Below are 21075 nucleotides of genomic sequence, written 5' to 3'. Positions count from 1 at the left end.
GGAGATGGCTACAGCTCAGGGGTTATTAAAGATATTTGGACAAATATGACAGACAGAAATTCTGCAGCAATGGTAGAAATAGAAGGAATAGAAGATGAATTGTTTTCAACTGATGTAAATAACTATTGCTGCTGTTTGGATACAGAAGCAAAAGTTGAAACCCTCCAGGAACCCAATAAAGCAGTGCAAAGATCAGAGTATCACCTTTGGGAAGGTCAAAAGGAGAATGTAGAGAAGAGAGCCTTTGTCTCAAATGATTTATCAAAAGTAGATGGTGGTGACTATACCACACCATCAAAACCCTGGGATGTTAACCAGGATAAAGAAAACTCATTTATACTTGGTGGTGTGTATGGGGAGCTCAAAACATTTAACAGTGATGGAGAATGGGCAGTGGTGCCACCTGGTCACTCAAAGGGGAGCTTACTGCAGTGTGCAGCTTCCGATGTGGTGACAATAGCTGGCACAGATGTTTTTATGACTCCAGGTAATAGCTTTGCCCCTGGGCACAGGCAATTATGGAGGCCGTTTGTGTCATTTGAACAGAACGAGCAATCCAAGAGCGGAGATAACGGATTAAATAAGGGTTTTTCTTTTATCTTCCATGAAGACTTACTGGGAGCTTGTGGTAACTTTCAAGTCGAAGAACCAGGGCTTGAATACTCATTCTCTTCCTTTGACCTGAACAATCCATTTTCACAAGTTCTTCATGTAGAGTGTTCGTTTGAGCCAGAAGGAATTGCATCTTTCAGCCCTAGTTTTAAACCTAAGTCGATTCTGTGCTCTGATTCAGACAGTGAGGTTTTACACCCCAGGATATGTGGTGTGGATCGAACGCAGTACAGGGCTATACGGATTTCTCCGAGGACTCACTTTCGCCCAATTTCTGCATCTGAACTTTCTCCAGGTGGTGGAAGCGAGTCAGAATTTGAGTCAGAAAAAGATGAGGGAGGTATTGCTGTCCCTCCCCAAGTAGATGTATTTGAGGATCCACAAGCAGATCTCAAACCTCTGGAAGAAGATGCAGAAAAAGAAGGGCATTATTATGGAAAATCAGAGCTTGAATCTGGAAAATTCCTTCCCAGATTAAAAAAGTCTGGAATGGAGAAGAGTGCACAGACATCATTGGATTCCCAAGAAGAGTCGGCCGGGATGTTGCCAGTAGGAAACCAAGATCCCTGTTTAGAATGCAGTATGAAAGAATCTCTAGAAGGGAGAGTGGTGGAGAGCTCTAAAGTAAACTGCAGAATAGTGGAGCCACGTGAGGAGACTGGCAGGTTTTGCAGTTGTAAAGCAGGGTGTCATTTCCCCACGTATGAGGATAATCCTGTTTCTTCAGGAGAGCATGAAGAGGTATGTGGATATATAAAATTACAGAATTTGCAGCTGGCAGCTGATAACCAGCAGTTTGTCATGTGACAGTTCAGTTTAAATGTTTGTGATTGTATAGATCTCTAGAAAATACAGTTTTGTAGAGAAACTGGAGGTTCCATCTGAACGTAAGAATAAACTTGCTTATTGTAAGGGTGACCGAGTGCTGGCACTGGTTGCCCAGGAAGGCTATAGAGTCTCCATCCTCGGAGATTTCAAAAGACATCTGGACAAGGTCCTGGGCAGCCTGCTCTACTGGGCCCAGCTTGAGCTGGGGGAATTGGATGTGATGACCTCCAGAGTTCCTTTTGAACCTCAGTCGTTCTGTGATTCTGTGAAAAATTAGCCATCTTCAGGTATTTTGGTGTCATCTTGCATACCTTTAGAAATATATGCATGTGTACACTCATGTGACTTTAAAAATCTGTTTACCTTAGGTTTTTAGGTTATCTGATTTACATATAAAATGTTAAAATGTGCATAAATTTTGAGTAATGAAATATTACAGATTTTGATTCAAACATATTTTAAAATTCTGAAGAAAAAGATCTGAAGTCAGTCTTTTCAATATAGTTTCTTCCAAGTAGAAGAATTTGGAGTTGAACTACTGGATGTAAACTTCAGCAAAGAAAGACTTGTAAAAAGGCTTAATTGTCTGGAAATTAAAGCATCCTCTTGTCAGCATATAGCCAAAAAGAAATAAAACGTGGATGCAAAATATCCCTCACTACCACAGTACCGTAAGAAAGCCTCAGCATAACTGTTGGTTAAGCTCAGAGGTTTCTTTCTGGTAATAGTAGCCATAAGTTAAGTAATAATCAAGATTAAAAATCCTCTCTAGCCAAAAGTACCCTGAGTTTTTCTTGCTGTGAGCTGCCTCTGTTCTTGAGTAGAAACATTTAACTATCAAAATGAATTAGATGTGTGGCCAGCCCAGAGATATTGTCTGGATAGCTATAAGTTACATCTTACATTTTCTTTTCTTTACATTGTACATTTTCTTTTCCTCTTCAGCCTCCTCTTGCACATACTCAGCAATTGTAGTATTTACATTTGGAGGAAGTTTTTCCATTTTCAACTGAAGAGTTGCACCCAGCTTGTGTTGTGCAATTGCATATTTCTCAGTTATAAGTTTGAAACATTAACTCATACATAGGCAAGCTAACCTTTCTCTTGCTAAAACTAAATCTCACCTTTTTGTTTAACAAAATCAGACTTTCTTATTTTCCTTCTTCCTTATTTATTTCTTCTCTCATCCTTCTTTAAACTAATTGCTTCTTTTTCCAGCATCAGTAAGCTGATATCTGCTGCTTGCACAAGAGAATCAAGTTTGTGACTTTTCCAGACCCTTTCTAGACATCTTGGTTCCTGCAGCTCTGTTCAGAGAAGTGGCTTCAGAAATCTTTTCTGGAGTTTGGGAAGTTTCTGTGTTTGTGCCAGGCCTTGCAGAAAGAGCCATCAAAAAACTTAATGAACTTAGACTGTAAGTCAGAACAGATTCTGGAATTGCCTTTTACCAGGAGTAAGTGAAATCTAACTTCATCATGCAGTAGGGCATAATGGATGAACAAGTGATTTTACAGTTATTTGTGACAGCAAGAGCCTGAAGTTCCTTCCAGCCCTTTTCAGATCTTCTTTCTGGATGTGTAGTGCTCTGTGAGGTTGCTTTTTCTCATCTTCACTTCAACCACTTATCCATTCAAGAAACTAGTGAGTGGCTGGTATATACAGTGGTACCAAAGCTTATTACCATAAGCTCTGAGGCTTGTAAAAGGTCTTTTGGTAGTGAACAGTGCTCAGAAAGCCCTGGTATTTCATTTTATTTGAGTTCCTTAGTGCAAGAGGAAAACTTACTGCTTGCCTTGCTCAGGTCACATGATTTTGTAGGCATTTTCGTAGCTTCAAACCACTGAGAAGTACCCAGGGCCAACAACTCTCTCAGCAGTCCAGACTCCAGTTTGGTTTGCAATTCAGCTCTTCCTGGGGGGCTTGGGGAGTTTGATTACCCCCTAAGCTCAGACAGCCTGGGTTAACTTGTCCCCCTCTGTATACCATGTCTCCAGAAGGTGTGTGCACACTCCAGGCTTTTCTAAGCACCTGTAGTTGGAGTCTGAGGGTAATTGGCTTTTGGGCTCAAGAGCATTTATTTAAATTTCTTATTGTGCTTAAATGTCTGTAAAAGATGTGTGTGAGCTTTTTTCTTTTTAAGAGTGATATTATTTATTTTCATGAGCATTAAGCTAAATCAATATAAAATACCTAGATTTAGGACAGTCTAGGAGCAACTTTTTTCATGGACACGCCACACATACATGCATGGGGGAAAAGCAGGCACTGTGGTGTGGATTTATTAGTATAGATCAATATTTGTAAAGATTTTTTCTAAAATGAAACTTTCTGTGCTTTTATGCTTGACTTTGGACAGAAATGAAAGTCATTGTTTAACTCAGTCATCTAATGTAGTTTGAGTTGTGTTCTGAGGTACTTCCAGTATTTTTGCATAAATAATGGATGTGAAAATACTAATATAAACCAAGTGTAATAGTAACACGTTCTGTTTTGAATCACTTAAGCTTGAGTTATATATGTGCTGTGGAAGCACACATCTCTGAATACCTCCTATTTATGAACAAGACTGTAGGAGAATCTGGTTCAGTTTCCTCCCTCTTACCTTCTATTTTAGAGCATTTGTTTTAGAATTACAGTGTATTTTGGAGCAGGAATTTGCAAACAGCTCCTACAGATTTTTTTCAAACATGAATGGTATTTATATATCTAGCCGTAAGATTAAAAAAACCTAAAATTAAACCAACAACAAAATGAAACCAACAAAACAATTTTTAAAAAAAGTCCAAACCAAACAACTTCTACAAAAAACCACCAGCACATGCCACCCAAACAACTACATAAAACCCCACAAACACAGCTCCCTTGCCCCCCCAAAGTACAGTCCTTTTTCTTCTGAGTAAATGTTCCTACTGTTTAGCTGTGGAGTCATGGGTAAGTACACAGTCTGCACCAGTTAATGGCCGGTGCATATACCAACACTGCATCTCCTGTCAACACATTTTATATGGGCTCCAGTCCAGCAGGTGTGCTCAAAGAATGCTCATCCTGTCTGGTCCTTGAGATAAATAAAAGGACCTCTGTGGTTTTAAGGTCTGAACATGCCTGAGACACTGGTTTTGGGGATGAGGAAATTCTACTGACAAAAACTGTTTGTGTATCTCATGACTGAATTGGCCTTGAGATTTGGTGAGGTTCTGTGCTGGAGTGGAGTAATGCAGTGGAAGTGCATAACCCCTTTAGAAAGGGCTGTCAAGAGAGGAAGGGAGAGGGGTGCTTTATAAACATTGGTTCTGAGGTCAGCAGGGTACAAGGTAAGCTGTCATAAATCCAGGTAGTGGTAAGAGAGAGACAAAATTTGGAGGTGTCTCCTGTGTGCCTTAAAATCAGGGAAATCAAGTGAGAAAAGAGCATGTAGAGTCATCCACATGCAAAGCAAAGGACTGACTGTAAATAGTGAATAATCTGGGGGCTATCTAAGACAGGACTGGGCCAGATAGTCCTTAGTAAGTACTGATCATGGCAGGTGATGAAAACACCTACAAAGACTCTTAAGCTCTAACCTTCTAATCATGAGAACATTATTTTGCAGAGATATTGAAAGGATTGTATGAAAGAACTTTAAAAAGATAGAGTTCACAATAACAGTTTAAAAATCATGAGGGGAAGACCCCAAGGTTTAAACAAAGCAAATAGAAAAGATTTGGTGCACTTGAAAGTTCTAGAAGTAAATCAGAAAGATGACTGAAAGATATTTGATAAACAGAACTAGCAAGCTTGGAAAGCTATGAAAATGTAATATCCAAAGTATTGATTAGTGCATCTGTTGTAATTTTTAATGAAATACAGATACTACACTGTAATATCAGGTTAATACTGCTGTTTCAGTTAGTCACGGCAGTATTAACGTGAATATGATGAAGAGCAGCAATAAATTGCCTAAACTGTAAATGGCCCAAATGTATGAGTAACAGGAAGTTTCCAAGTATTAGTTTAGGAGAAAGATTGCACTCTCAAAATAACAGTCAGTGGCTTTCTAGAAGACAACAGAGATGATTATTTTTTTTTAGTATGTGGCATGTTTATGAAAATCCCTGATAATAACAAACTGGGAAGGTCTGCAGGTACACTGGAAGACAGGATTAGAATCAAAAAGTTGTTAAATCTGAACAGTATCTGAAACATAAAATGCAATACTGCTGGGACAACTAAAATTTCTACAGAAAATAATAACCCTCTTTGCAAACACTATGGGAGGAGTGACAGGTGAGGAAGTGATGTGAAACAGAAAAGCATTTTCAAATACATTGTAGTTGAGTGTAAATCAGGAATGATACACTGCAAAAGACAGCAACATGGAGGTCCATGAACAGGAATACCCTTCTGTAAGAGCAGAGTTGCTCTGCTGGAGTACCAGACTCCTTGTATCAGGAAGGACGTCTTAAGGAGAAAACACAAAGGTCACTACTTAGGAAAACAGAGTGAAGGAACTGGGGGTGTTTCTTCTCAAATGAGGGAGACTCTGAGCAGAAGCAGCAGTTTTGCAGAAGCCATGTTCGTAGTTCGAGGAGATAAGGGAAAAGCTGTGTTCTCTGTAGGCTCCAGTAAACACAAAGGAACTGGATGTGATTACCTTAAATCACACTAAAGGAAATTGAGGAATAAGAATTGTAACCACACAAGGAGCATACTGTAAGGCTCAGTTATTTTTTAGGGAAGCAGTGGAAATTCTGCCTTGATGAGACTGAACGTAAGAATAGTGCATTGTAGTTGATTCCAGCTTTGTGCAAGAGTAGAGGCTAGATTATCTCATAGAGTCCTTTCCACATATATTTTCAGTAAAATTCAACAATGAGGTTACTGCCAGGTAGGTTTTAAGAATATAAAGTCTAGACTCAGCTCTCTTTGTTCACTTGTGACTGACTTCTTGAGCCAAGTGTATCTTCACTGGGTGGCTGATGAACTAAAATGAGGGCCTGATCTTTTGGAATGGGAGTCAATGGGTTCATTGCTGCTTTGGCTTCTGAATTATTCATGTGTTGTATTCTTCCTGATAGTAAGGGCTTGCAGAGCAGGTTCAAAGAAATATTTGCTTACAGATTAATATGATTCTTTCTGTCAGTTGTAACACTTCTGATAATATTCATTCAGACCATACTGGGGCTTTCGTGCTTATTCTGTTCACATTCTTCAAGCTTTTTGTTACCCTTGTCAGCCATGATCCTTGTCAGCAAGCATTCTGAAGCAGTACAGCTAGTCAGTGATGGTGTTTCCAAGTTAGTTTCTAATAGTCTGGGAGAAGCGTCGGTTACCCTATGCCTAGCTTTAAAACCAGAAAGGAAACCCATCAGTTTTCTCTCCAACCTGCAGCAAAACTGGGAGTGAAACAGCATTGTAGCTGGTTTTGCCTTGCTGTCTATGAGTTTAACTTAAGAATAAAGTAAAATAAATATTAATATTTCAGAGAGGAGAGACTTCCAGTCACACTATTTAATATCAGAACCATTCTAAATAATAGCTATTTAGATGGTTAGTTGGAAAACTTAATAAAACTTTTCATAAAACACTGGAAGTGTATAGGAGTATGTATGAAAGAGGAGGAGAAGGAGACGTAAATTGAAAATCCTGTTTTAAAAGGGAAAGATTGCCAACAAAGGAAGGTAGACTCATGCTATTTGGGAGTTGGTATTTTGTATTTCCTGATGGGGAGTGTCTTTTTAATTCTCAAAAAATTTCACAATGTGAGACTGCATTTCTAGGAAACACTTAAGAAACTGTAAGAAAAAACTTTTCTTCCGCAGATGTATAAAATGGACGTTAAAAGTGTCCTCTATCCCCTCCCAAACAGCAGTTCAGCAATGAGTTGGGAGCTCTCTGTGACCTGCCCCAGCTCTCCAGGTGTTGGGGCTGTTATGGAAGCACAGGGGGGCTGAAGCAGCCAGTGCTGGTTCAGTGATGGAGCCATCCCAGAGCAGGGGCTGAGCTCTGCTGCTGCCTCAGGCAGGGAGGCAAAGCTGCTGCAGCTCCTTGTGCCCTGCCAGACTCATGCTGGCTTTGCCAGTACCTGCTGGGGTTCATCCAGCTTATCCCCTGTGCAGGTGTGACAGCAGCAGGGGAGAGACTTTGAAGTTAATAATATATTGTGGCTGTGGAGTTTAGATGCCTCTATCTATAATCAGCACAGAGTGAGGCTTCCAGGATTGAATGTATTTGTAAATGCACATATTTCTTACTATGTCCTGCTTATACCCTTGAACTGCTTCTTTTTTTTTTTTCCTTTTTTTTTTTATGTTAAAAAAAGATACCAACTGATGGTTTAAGTTCCTAAGAATTTTTTTTTCTGGAATTAAGTGTTTGAATTTTTGGAGGGTGGTTCCAAAAAGACTGTTCCTGGGTCTTATGACAGGAAACCAGCATGGATAAGCTCAAATAAGTTGAATCTAGGATATGTTTCTAAATACAGCACTCTTGAGTCACTCCTTTGGTTTGAGAGGGGCTTCTCTTCATTAAGGAGTGAGTGTTTGTCAGTTTAAGTTCTATGGGTGTGTAGTTCTACAGCAGGTTAAGGAGGAACAAAAGGATGCTTATTAATCTTCCATGTTTAAACATTCTCGAGTTTACTGAGGAGGAAGCTGGATAGAAAGTCAGTGTTGAAGCTCATTTGTTAATGTTTGTTGTAGGCATTTGCACTGTTGTTTGTTTTTTGAATCATTCTAATATCTATAGAGGAGGTTACAAGGTGGCATAATCTTTTGAAAGCTAATGGGGTTACCTGAGGGACAGCAGTGAAACTGGGGACATGTGTGTTGTGACAAGCCCTTGCTATTTTAGCCATGTCCATCTATGTCATAAGGAAAGGCCTCTGGTGAAATTAAACTAATTAAAATATGAGGAAAGGGAGAGAATTTAGGCAGTCTTAGTGAATGGATTACTTCTACCGTAAAGACAATTCATTGATCATCCTCATAACCTCTTTTTCCTCATGTTGACACATAATTCTCTAATTTTGTGTTTTTCCATTGAGTAATAGTTCTGCCAATTCATCCTCCCAAACTTTAAACATGAAATTGTGCCACTTTTTGTTCGCTGTCTTCTCTGTCTTGTGTTACAATGAACTGTTTGTCATGTTGGCTAACATTTCACTGTATTTCCATCTCTTGGGTAGCTCTCTCTAGATTATAAAGTGTAGGGCTGGAAATTAACTCTGTATGGGCAAAGTCTGAGCCCCAGCATGGAGCTCATATTGGCTGTAAGAGTTCTGAGAATGGATGTTCCACTGTAGTTTGACAATCATTTCCCATTAATGTTACAAATTGAGCAGTGTGACCTGTAAGACTTAGGAAAATTCATTGTAATACCAGAATTTCTTCCTCTACATGTAAGTATATTATTTATGGCAAAATGAAGTATGATTATTGTCTAAACACTTTCCTATATTGAATACTAATCTGCAGAGAATGAGTGGCAGCCAGGAAAAGCAATGCTGGTGGGAAAAGGCGCTCTATTCTCCCCTTTTTCCTGCATCACAGTGTGAAGGTAAGCACCTCTGCCTGTTAGAACTAACTTGCTGTTGCACCCATATTAGAATGAAATGCTCCTTGTTATGGAATAGAATTGCTGCAGATGAATTGGATTTACTGTCTGTATTTAAAAAACCCACACCACTAAGCTTCCACAAAACAATCTCTAATCTCAGAGAGAACTGGGATGCTTCAGTTGCACTTGTAGATGACCTCTAGCATGATTCTAAATTGGTTTTAAAAGAAAGTGGTTTTAAAATAATCTTAACATTTACACATATTTACTTAATTCCAAAGCCTGCAATTAAATAAAAGGAAAACTCTGATTATGAAAATACTTTATTACATTTTTTAATGTTTCATCCTGAAAAATATTTCTTAGGTAGATAAGTCTTTAAAAATGTGAAAACATGATGATTACCTTTTATGGGTGTGCATAAATAACGTGCCAGTTATTCAGTGAATGTGTGGAATCTCTCTGAGGCTGGGAAGGAGAGGAATTTGCCACTTGCCCACTCCTTTCACACTGACAGACTGGGAGTTTTTCTGTCCTGCACAGAGAACAAGTCCAGTCTTAGTAGGCAGGCTGCTCGTGACCAGAAGCAGGTGTGCTTCCAGCACTCCCAGGAATCCCGGCAGCTTTTTTTGCCCACATACCAATTCACCTTCTCTGTCTCCAAAGCAAGAAGCTAAACAAGACCATTCTGAATTAGTATCCTGAATTGACAGGATCTCTGGTGCTTTCTGTTGGTACAGGCTCAGGGTGAGAAAATTTTCATTTGAGATCTGGTTCTTTAATAATCTGAAAGTAGATTAGCCAGTTATTATTTTTGAAGTGCACCTTTAAGTGCAAGCAACTAAACTGTGTTCTTGGTTCCAGAACAGCCTTACTTTGGTGTTTAGGACAGTTTGGGTGACTTCCAAGAACATCTTAACTTTTACTTCACTCCCAGCTGTAGAAGTGTGCGCAGTGCAGGAGCAGATGGGCGCTCAGAGCTGCCGTCAGTCTTCCCAGCGGGGGATCGGGGTCCCCCGCAAAGCCGAGGCGCCGGGGCTGCCCCCTGGCGGCCAGAGCGCGTCACTGCGGCAGCGCTTCCCCGAGCCCAGGAGCTGCTGATGCAGAGCCAGGGACAGCAGCATGTCTGTCAGGGACAGCGCTGTGTCTGATAGGGACACCACCGTGTCTGTCAGGGAGAGCACCATGTGTGTCAGGGACAGCCTCATGTGTGTCAGGGACAGCACCATGTCTGTCAGGTCTGTCAGGGACAGCACCATGTCTGTCAGGGACAACACCATGTCTGTCAGGGACAGCAGAGCCACGGTTTGCTCTGTGCGACTCAGTTTTTAAACAAGACCGGGACTTGATGCTCACAGCTGACGTTACTCTTCCACAAAACTTTTTCTGTATCCAGTTTTCAGTATGGGTACTTTTTATATATGGGTGTTGATGCATATGATCCATATGTATCTGTCTACATGATAGATGTTGATATTATATATATAAGTTTACTCTGGTAAGTAGAAATCATAGTCATTCACATCAATTGGGGTTCTTGAGTTTCAGTGAGGAGCAGGCTACTGTTTCAGTCTGTACTGTATGGGTATAGAAATAGGAGTGATGTGGAACCCAATGCAATATCAGAATTTAAAAATGTACTGAACCATTTATCATAAAAAAGTCATTCTTGTTCTTTGGTATTTTAGGTGTTTTCATTAACTAAGTAGCTTCTTCTTTTACTACTAGTTACCCAGGTAGGATTTGATGAAGCTTCTGTGAGGTATTATGGTGATTTCTTTATGGCTGTCAGACCATAAAAACCCCCCACAAGCACAGAGTTTACACGGCATAGAGTGTGAATTCCAAGAATACATCTCTGGATGCTTTAATTTATGGTAAATGTAAATAACAGTGTTCCTCAATTCTGTTTTTTCTTCCTTTTGCATCTGAAACACCCCCACAATATAAGAGTGCTATACAAATGCCAAGGGAGAGAATGGTGTAGGAGAACTTGCAGATGTAAAGGAAGTATCCAATGATGATGAACATCTTTTAGATTTTAATATGGTAAGTTTGTCAGTGGTTTGGGGAGGAAGTTTTTTTCTTGTTTTATAAGGGTGGGCTACTGCATCTTTCCTTTCATCAGAGTTCTCAGTCTACCCTCAAGTGAAATTCCTGCAAAAACCTTCAAAAGCTTCTCTTCTCTTACTTTGTTTTTTAACCTCCTCTGCATCTTGAGTGTCCTTCTGAAAGTTCCTCAGGGTGTTGTACTTTGGGGATTTCAACCCTTTGTACAAACAGATGTACTTCTAGTAGATAAGCAAAGCCAGTTTCCTTTGGGAGCGCTTACCATTTGCTTGTCATGAGTGTTAAACATGAGTCTTCTTTTTCTTCAACTTCCAATTTCAGTAAGTGTAGAGTGAGCTGAAGTGCACTATGAGGGCAGAAAGGACCAGCAAATAATGGCATAAAGATAATATATGCTGAATACTGTCCTCATTACAAGCAAAAACCCCTGGTTTTTTTTCTCTAGGGAAAAAATTTCATGTATACATGTATTTACAGATATACCTTTAAAGTTCAGAGTGATGATAGTGCTTAGTTTAACATTGTGACATGCTTGCTATGGCTTTACTCGTTCAGATGAAAATATATTTAAAGTACACTTGCTTGAAGTTTAGCAGATCTGTGCTGTGTTTTCTTACTATTTAATACTTACTAGCAAGTTTTGGAGGTAACTTTTACAGTAATTTTTCTAACATGAACTGTGATAAAGATACATCCTGAGTTCACTTTTGATTCTCTTGCTGTGTTGTGCAAATCCTAAAATTAAGGAATAGGAAAAAATAATAAAAGCACCACCTTTTTTCCCTGCTGTTCTGCAGTCCTTTCTACATAGTGGACTAAGTCAGGAAAGAGGAGGACTTGTCCTGTAATCGTGGCATCTCTCTTGGACAACTAAAAATCCATATAACCTCCTAGCCCAGAGAAAAGCAAGCATGTTCTTTATTGTTCCCCATCAACACTGTCAGTTTAAATCCTTAGGTTTCTTCTGTTTATGAAGCAAGATGTGCAGATGATATAAATGCTGAGGCAAAACCAAATGGCTTCAGGAAGAAGATCTACTCCAGTGATAGCTCCAGCTCTGAAGACACAGCTTCAGAAGGTGGAAGCGAATGGGCTGATCCATGTGAGGAGGAGCTTTTTTCTCGAACTCAACTGTAAAAACTGCAGAGTAGAGCAGATGATTGAAAAGTAACATGAGATGGAAAACTATCTTTCTTGAGGGTCTGTAGCTCTAAAACAACAACTTGAGTTTCCTCTTCAGTTAATGGATTCAGATGTGTATTTATCTTTCTCTTCTTGCTTATTTTATAGATGAGGACACAGCTGTCCTGTTGAAGATTTTTTTTCCCAAAAAATACTGTTAAATTCTTGGCTATTTGAACTAGACTAGATTGTGTTGTCAAATCAAGAATGGATGTGCATGTGCTTGTCTTAGTAGTACCACTGCTTTTTTGCATCTTAATTGCAGTTATTTTCTTTCGTAACTGTAGCCCTACCACTATTACGATCTTCTTAGCATCGCAGTGTCTACAACTACTTCTGCTATTCAGAGACTTCAGCTTTCTGCACATTAGGCTTTGTTCTTTAAGAACTGGGAGATAAATACTTAACACTGTAATCTATCAGTGCCTTTCTGAATGCAGGAGAAAAGCATGAATGACTTGTCCAGTCTTCATTCAGTAAATCTCATAACTTTGAAGTAGGAACAACAGGGTTGTGCTTTAGAGACTTACAGAAACTGTGTTTTCTATCCTATGATTCCCCCCTCCCACAAACCAACACCGAGGATACCATGGTTTGTATTTTTGCTAACTGGAGAAGCCAAGGATTTTTTTGTAGGTATGGAGGCAATGTGGGTTTTATTTTTTTCCTTTTTTTCTTTTTTTTTTTTTTGTCCTTTTTAGCAATTTGCCAATGTGGGGCAGAAGTTCAAAAAGTAACACCAAAAATAATAAACCACTGGGGTGATGTGTGGATTGTTGTGAATTTTGTTAATGAGTAATGAGAATGTTGTCTTGTTGCAGATGAAGGCATTCATGTAACCTGCAAAAGCATCCTGTAACTGAACTTGAGCCTGAATGACTGAAACTGTCTAAAATGCTCAGTGTTCAATGTTTTAAATGCAAAGGGTCAGTGCTTCACTTGAAAGAAATCCTGTGGCTGCTGCAGTTGGCTGCTGTTGTGGCTGTAATTTAGTAAATCTTGTAGTTCATTTTGTGTTTCTGAGAGAATGTGTGGGGCAAGTTATGTATGTGGTGGGTGGGGGTAGGGAAGGTGGTGACTTACAACATACATGTGTGATTGCAGTAGTGATTGTTGCTTTATGTGACTTGCTTTTAAATTTTTTTTTGTTAACTTGGAAAGTCAATACATTGTCAAGTTGCATCTGTACAAGACTATCAACTCCTTCTGCTTTTAACACATTATGCAAATGTATAAGCCAGGAGGAGCAATATTTGCAAAACTAAACATTCTGAGTTTTTAACAACTCCTAGTTTAAAAAATGACAACAACTAACTAGTCTACGCGATCGCAGCATGTCTATAACACCAGGAAGTGCAGAAAGTCCAATACTGACTTGAAAAGCTTCACCATTATTTTTGACAGGCAATAAACCTCACAAGAAATACAGCTTTTTGAAATGTGAGCTGAGCTGCCTTTGAAATATGTTCTGCGCTAGAAATGCTTTCTGAGTAACTGGGTTTTGTTGCCTTTATTCAATTGACAGTGTAAGAATTGAAATACGTGGTTGGGAAACCCTGCCGGTTTTCGTGCAACGCTTTTGGTGAGATCCTTACTAAAACTGGCTTGGTTGCCCTTATCCAAGGACTTTCTTTTGGTCCTCCTCTTAGACTATGTTTTAGGGTTTGTATTCATACAGCAAATCTTTTGACACTTTACAGTTTCTTTTCTTAATTTATTTGCAGACTTTGAATAGATTTTATATATTTTACTTTTTCTGGAGCTTCCTTGAGAGGTTGTTTAGCACCTGCACTGAAACTAGTTAACTGTAACATGAAAGGAAAAAAGAACTTTACACACAAATTCTTCAAATCACTACAGTGAAGAATGGAATAGAATTCATTTGAGAACAGGAAGTGACCAAGTGGACATATTTCAAACACAAACTTCAGCTCAGTTAATTCTGGCTAGAGCTTCTTCCTTGGTAAGAAAGGGCTCAAAAGTAACAAAGGTGTTGCTCATAGTTACACTGTGGCATGTAATGATTCCAGCACCTTTGGGGAAAATAAAATCCTATCTTGAGCTTGGGCAATAACAAATTGTCTTTACTCGTTTTCATAGTTTAATGGCTAAAGCTCTAAGGCTTTCAGTGAGAGTTGAAGTGTGGTTTTTAGTTTTTCTTTATGGATAGAAACACACACCAACAACAATAACAACAACAACAAGAGCATTAAAGGTTGGCATACGCTGAACCGCACTGTGGGATGAAGCGCATTGCATATCCATAGCATTGAAGTATCAGTTTTCCATTCCTGGGCTGAAATTTGTTTCTACTTTTTGCTTCAAGTGGTTGTATTGTTCTGATTTCACGTACACCAGAGTAACTGATTTTGTTTTCTTGTGGAGTTACTTAACACCGAATAAAAATATAAAAGGACAATTGGATGGTGTGTGTCTGTGTGTCTTCATTTTCTTTGGCTAATGTGTATAATATAGATACAACAAGCAGTTAAGCATTAAATATTCAGGAGAAATGGCATGACATACCTAATTTGGGAGTCCTTTTCATTGCTGTAATTTTTTAAACTATTTTTAGGATGTAGGAAAATTAAATACATTGCATATGTTCTTAAAAAAAAAAGACAAAATTACCTTTGTCCACACTTTATTTCTGTAGAAATTAATTTATAATGACAAATTCATGTTTAGAAAACATGAGACCTTTTAAAAAAAATCAAACCCAAGCAAACCCAGACCCTCTCTCACATAACAGTTACAGAACTTGCATGTAATACAGGATCTAACCCAGCAGATTTCTATTTCTGCTTTTAACTTGTTCAGCCATCAAGTAACCAGTATCTCACTAATTCCATGGCTGCACCTCCTTTCAGAGAAAGGAAAAAAAGCCCCAACAGCTCACATTCTACTTGGTGGAGCGTTGTGCATTTTGGTGCTCTAAGTCTGCAGTCAGAGTAACCTGGGGATTGTGTGCAGAATGAATTCTGCTGGATTAAGAGTTCTGTGAAAACAACACAGAAACGCACACTGGGAAATAATGGAAGTCCCTCTATAACGTCCTTGGGTGAATACTTTTGTTCAAACTTGGTAGTTGAAACTTTAAAAGGCATACATTATTTCTTAAATACAGCAGAAGTAGTATATTTTCATTGCATTTATAGAAGATACTTGATAAAAGAACTACATTTCATCAGTCAGGCTTTTCAATTCCTGTATCTGAATTAATATTAAATACACATATTTTAAAGAATTAGTGTCCAGTGTAAACAATGCTTCCGTCATGCAGAAACTGCCACTGTATAGTCCTAGAGCAAGTGCATCTGTTAATGGTAGGACAAGCTGGCTGTAAATGCCTGTCACACTGTGCCTTCACAGGAGTGTCTGATGTGAAAATACATGGGAAGGCAGTGAACCTTCTGGAAAGCCAGGATTCCTTCACAGTAACTCATTCTATCCCTGCCAGGACCAGCACAGTTAAGTATTATCCCCAATGAATTAGTCATTACCTTCCACATACACACATCTCACATAATTTTCTTTTATTACCTGTGAAACTAATAGCAAAAAGACTCCAGAGGTTTGGGACAAAGGAGTCTTTACTGATACATTTTAGCTTCCTACTGTAAGACTTCTGTCCCATTGTTCAAGTTCCTCTCAAATTGTAGTATTACATGCAAATGCTTAATAAATTTTATGGCCTACCTCTGCTCCAATGGGATGATAATGGGATGAACAGGAAAAACAGCTGCCAGAGCTGACAGTGGGCCAACAAGCTGCTGAGAAAAAGCCACTGAGTGACCAAACATGGTGTCCCTGCCCTACTTCATCCACGTATAACAACTTCACCTGTAAACAGTGAGCTGAGAGGCTGAGCTGAGAGGCTGCCACGGATGCTGCCTTCTGCCTGACAGCCTTCTTGTAGGGCAAATGATTCTGGAAGGACAGTGTCTGTCATTACTGCATTTGCAGCTAATCCAAGAACGAGGGGCTGCAAAAGCACTACAAAGTCTCTGTGTCCCTCTGCTAACAGCAGTAACAGCCATTTAATAGTGCTACAACTGCTTGTCACATAAAGATTTTGGGATTTGCTGATGAGGGTTAACTGTGATCATTTCTGCACAGGCCTTATTTTACTAACTGCAAGCAAACAGAGACACACGAGAAGCAGCAACTCTCCTTGTCTCATGAAACTGAGAACTCTCAAGTTCTTGAATTTCTTCTAAAACCATTTTTACTTCTAAGCAGTAAAAATACTGTTAAAAAGTATAGATGAATACATTTTCAGATTCATCTCTGTTCCTGTTGGTAGCCATGGAAATGCTCAAGCAAAGAACAGTACAGTACAGTAGCAGTACTGAAAGCAAATACATAAGCATCACCTAAAAAAAGGGATGCCACTTCCAGTGCAAGAGATTTTTAGGAACATATTAGACATGTCAGAAATTATGTAATGACCCACAAACTTGTGTCTCTACACACTTACGTAGTTTTTTCCTTTACTCATTCACAATTTATGTTTGAAAAAAAGTACAACTTGTGTGTTGTTTAGGCCTACTGTCCAAAGAATAATTTGCCTCATTAATCTCTACCTGCAATGATGGGCCAGCCTGATCCCTTACAGATACAGGACAGAAACTGGTGTTGAATTTTTTATTTTTTGCAATTACTTTATTTGTGCAATAATAAATATTAAGAGCATCCTTTATGTTTCCAATACCCTTTTAGTAGGATTTTGCCTTTTTACTTTTTTCCTTATATTTCATAACTTCTAATTTTTTCATTGCTATTTGGCTTCTAATGATCCTCACTTTGCAATGGAGTTCAAGCCCTCAATCATTTGCCTCTGGAACCTTCATCTATTTGACAACAAAGTCTTCTTCAGGAAGTCTAAGTTGTCATTCATGGGTTTTAAATATTTTTCCACATTTTTCCTGTTATTGTATTCAGTACAAAAATATGAAATTCCTTGAATCACTGCAGTTCCATGGAGGCATAATAATCTGTTACCTGCCCAAACGGAATGCTACTTAGTTTCCTTCATCCCTACTAGGTCTAGACAACAATTGATTTTCAGTCCAGTACTTCTTTTTTGTTTCATAGTGAATTCCAATAGATGTTGCCATGTTGGCAACTGCTCCAGAATAGATCTGTTTTCTTTTGGAAATGTAATTTAAATAGTGCTTGCTTAAGAGAATAAATCTGTTATAGAACTCCAGCTTTTCATTATGCAGCTGTGCATAATAACGACCATGTTTCCTTCTCTGGCATGATTTAGTGATGAGTGAAGATCTGTAACAGAGGTACCGTGGAGGCTTTGTGAGTGATTATTTATGGGCACTCAGGATTCTGCAATTCTGAGATATTATGCAAGGAGTAATGTTTTTAGTTGATAGAGTTTTACTCCTTCACACCTTATTACTCATGTTGTCTTTCCCAAACAGCTTGTAGACAGCAATAGAAACAATCCTGTCACTCATCATGTTTCAGTAATATCAGTAATTCAAACATGCTGGAAAGTCTCACACACTTTCCCCTGTCTTTTCTGCTCTTCATTTTCTTGCTGTCTCATGGAGGGAAACCATCTCAGTCTGTTCTTACCCAGTGGCTTCCTCATCCTGTATAAGGTCTAAGTTCCTATAGGAAGAGGCAGCCTTTTGGGATAATCTAACAACATGTTCTCCAGCTGTTCCTGATTCACCCCAAACCTATTAAAATGGCTTGATGTACAGATAGTCCACCTCTAGGTAGGAATGCCCGTGCAGATGGTGGTCATGCTGAAAATTGACTGCTATCAAATACAGACAGGCAGAAATAGTTTTGTGTGAATAAAATTAATTTCTGATGAATCTGAAGTAGACGAGCATAATATTCATTCCTCAAAAGCATCACCATTTGCTTCCAAGGTATTGAATGTTTCACAGAATTATTACCCTTTTCATTGCTATGAGTCAGTAGAAACCTGAATATATTCATTGTTCCCTTTTCTTGTGCCATATAACATGAATGGATTATTTCACTGTGCCTACAGGTAATTCTGTAAAGCAAGGAGGAAAAGGAGCAATGTCTCCTGTATTGCTAACATTTGCTTTTCAGAGAGACCTTCTCTGTCTCGTGGTCTGATGGATAACAGCTGGGAGTGTCCAGCACTGCCACACTTGGTACCCTTGCACTCAGGCTTGGGTGAGCCAGCCCTGCCTTAAATCACAGCGATGGCAAGTGGAGGCAGGAGCTCTTGGTCAGCTCACAGTGATGCACAACTACTGTACGTTCACAACATGCTAATATTTTCTTTAAACTAAAGAAAAAAAAATTGTCCTCTAGCTTATAACAGAGAATTACTGACTTTGAAGAGCTGCACAGTGGATTCAAATGAAGCTCAGTTTGGCTGGCTCTGAAAGCTGCTTGCATCACATTTGGCTTGTGATGAATTAAAATTCGATCTAGATGTTCTCATCTAGCTCTTAAAAAATAAATTTGAAGTTGTATCAATTATGAAATTGCTGAAGCTTCAAAACAGAACTGAAAGCCTAAGCAGAGAATGCTTTCTCACATCTACAGGCATCAGAAGCATGACAGAAAATTGCATTTCTGTTCCTGACTCTGATGAAACAGAGGAAGGACTGGTATTTGGTGTACTTTTATCATATGCTGCATATTTTAGAGAAATCACCAAGACAGAAGAGAGCAAAAACTCTTCATGCTTTCTTGCAGAATAACCATAAACCTGGGATATCGAACTCTGCTGGCATTAATATGAGCCTGTGTGACAGAGCTTTTGAACAGAATGTTTAAAAAAAATTAAATTCTCTAGCACCAGGCTAATAATAGACACATAGAAGGTTTTTTGCCCACTAGGTGAACATCAATAGCCAGTTTGAGGCTGCTCTATGTAACATTTTGTTTCTATACAACAGCTGCATGCAAGACACTCTTTAAACAAAACATGATTTTATTCCATGGATTTCTATAAAATTAAGTGTGCTGCAGGTTTACTTGACCCTGAATCAGTGGCAAAAGACTGATAATAACGATGCTGATTTTATGTGCCACAATTAACTTCTTATCACATTCTGAGGATTTACTTACAACCCACATGTTTAAACAGGAAGAGCTGACTTTTGTGTGCCCTTCTGTGTGGACTTAAATTTTGCACAGCTGCTGCAAAATAAAGGTGCTAAAGGTCCCCTTTACGCTGAGGTATGCTTTTGTACTTCCTGGCAGTACCTGTTCTGTTTCCTTTCAGTAATTAGCACATGCCACACTTCATCACAGCTACTGGCGTGACACAGTACTTAGTCACAGTGTGAGACCTTCAGCTTTTCCCCAAACAGAAAAGTAATAATACACAACATTTGCAGACAGAAACTTATCTTACCTGGGATGGAGGGGGCATGAACAGACTGATACTAACTGCTAATGCAAAACACCTTTGGTAACAGCTCATGACAACCAGAAATGCTACTTCCCCTTTCCTATGAGTTACACGGCCATTCATGTGCAATAGAGGGGTGATTTTTTTTTAATATTGACTGGGATGCAATTTTCTGTGACTTTCTATATGCTCTGCTTACCACTGAAGGATTCTGCAGCAGGTTTTTCTAATTGTTTCTTCAGCCTAAATTATATTAAGCTGGGAGCATCATTATTTCCTGTGCAGGTACTCTGCAGAATTAGAGAGTTCTTGACTGTTTCCATTATTTTATTTACCCTGGGAACCAAACAACTGACCTAGGTACAATGACACATTATGATGACAATACTCTCTTCTGGTTGCTCCAACAGAAGAATTGATTCATACTCTCAAAAACAGAAGAAAAAATTTAATACAGAAAAAGGAATTAGTGAGAGTATAAGGTCCAAAAATCTTTTGCATATAAACACGTTTATAGTGCCTCAAAATTTGTTTGCTTTTATTTACCTTTAATATAGAAGCTCTCTTACAGAGATAGTAATTTTCAAAAGAAGATATGGAAAAGATAGTGCCAATCTTAAACCACTTTATGTTGATCCCCATCTTAGAAATACAGGAGACTAAGAACTGACCCAGTCACAGAAACAAACTATCTGCAGAGGTATAATTTTTGATTGATGGTATATTTTCAGAGCAGTTTCATAACAATCTAATTCTTATCTTCATAGTATGGAATTGGTGTTAACAGGGTCATGGTGGCAAGTACTTCTGTACAGGTTTACCTCAGCCTCTCACAATTCATTCAAGTGTAACTTGCCCATATCAAAGCTTGAACAATCATGGGTTTGCACCACTTCATAGCGAACCAGCTGCCCCAACACAAGTTCAGATATTTCTGTGTCTGCTGCCCTCACACTTCCAGCTTCAGTGTAGACATGAGAGGTGTGAGGTGACGGGAGTGCTTAAATCCTCGGTTCAGATGGGGGACAGCTTTATCTTACCACTATTCTAGAGACATGATCACCGACCCTAGGCGCAAAACATGTGACCTTTGCAGAAAGCAAAAGCAGTGCCGAGTTTCACAGATGATAAGGAAACACGACAGCTCTGCTCCTGTCAGGTGCTGACTGCTTGGAAATCAGTGTGGGGGTAGAGTAGGGTGTGCACAGCTCCACCATGAGAACGGCAAAAGGACGCACTTTGAGACGGAAGGTGAATGGAAAGATAAAAAAACCAAAAACCCAAAAATCGCAATTACCACCCTAGAGCTTCCACTTTTGGCATTACAGAGCGTTACGCCAGAGTTCCACAGAGCTAGGGACACACCTGCACACGATGTCTCCACACGTTCCATAGCCCACACTTGCAAACCCACTGAATTGTTTTGCCCCTAAACGCAGGCGGCAACACGAGCGCAGCCCGCCCGCCCACCTGCTCCCCCC

At 39.2% G+C, this 21075-nt stretch overlaps 1 protein-coding gene across 2 annotated transcripts in view; it reads left to right on the top strand.

The window, feature by feature from the left end:
* KIAA0232 (KIAA0232 ortholog) overlaps nucleotides 1-11182 on the top strand; it is a 28739-nt gene extending 17557 nt beyond the window's left edge. The window contains exons 4-6 of one of the 2 annotated variants that reach the window (XM_031060086.1): nucleotides 1-1353; nucleotides 8892-8973; nucleotides 10925-11182. The exon at nucleotides 1-1353 is cut by the window's left edge and continues 1903 nt beyond it. In XM_031060086.1, the coding sequence (XP_030915946.1) occupies nucleotides 1-1353; nucleotides 8892-8973; nucleotides 10925-11070 (1581 nt within the window). In that variant the 3' untranslated portion in view covers nucleotides 11071-11182. Of the gene's footprint in view, nucleotides 1354-8891 lie in introns of both variants that reach the window. The other variant, XM_031060085.1, reaches the window with a different exon arrangement.
* Nucleotides 11183-21075: the final 9893 nt, after the last annotated feature.

The sequence above is a fragment of the Geospiza fortis genome, unplaced genomic scaffold (assembly GCF_000277835.1).
Source record: "Geospiza fortis unplaced genomic scaffold, GeoFor_1.0 scaffold147, whole genome shotgun sequence".
NCBI lineage: Eukaryota > Metazoa > Chordata > Aves > Passeriformes > Thraupidae > Geospiza > Geospiza fortis.
The sequence above is the reverse complement of the archived record's forward strand: the minus strand, read 5'-3'. Positions and strand labels throughout refer to the sequence as shown.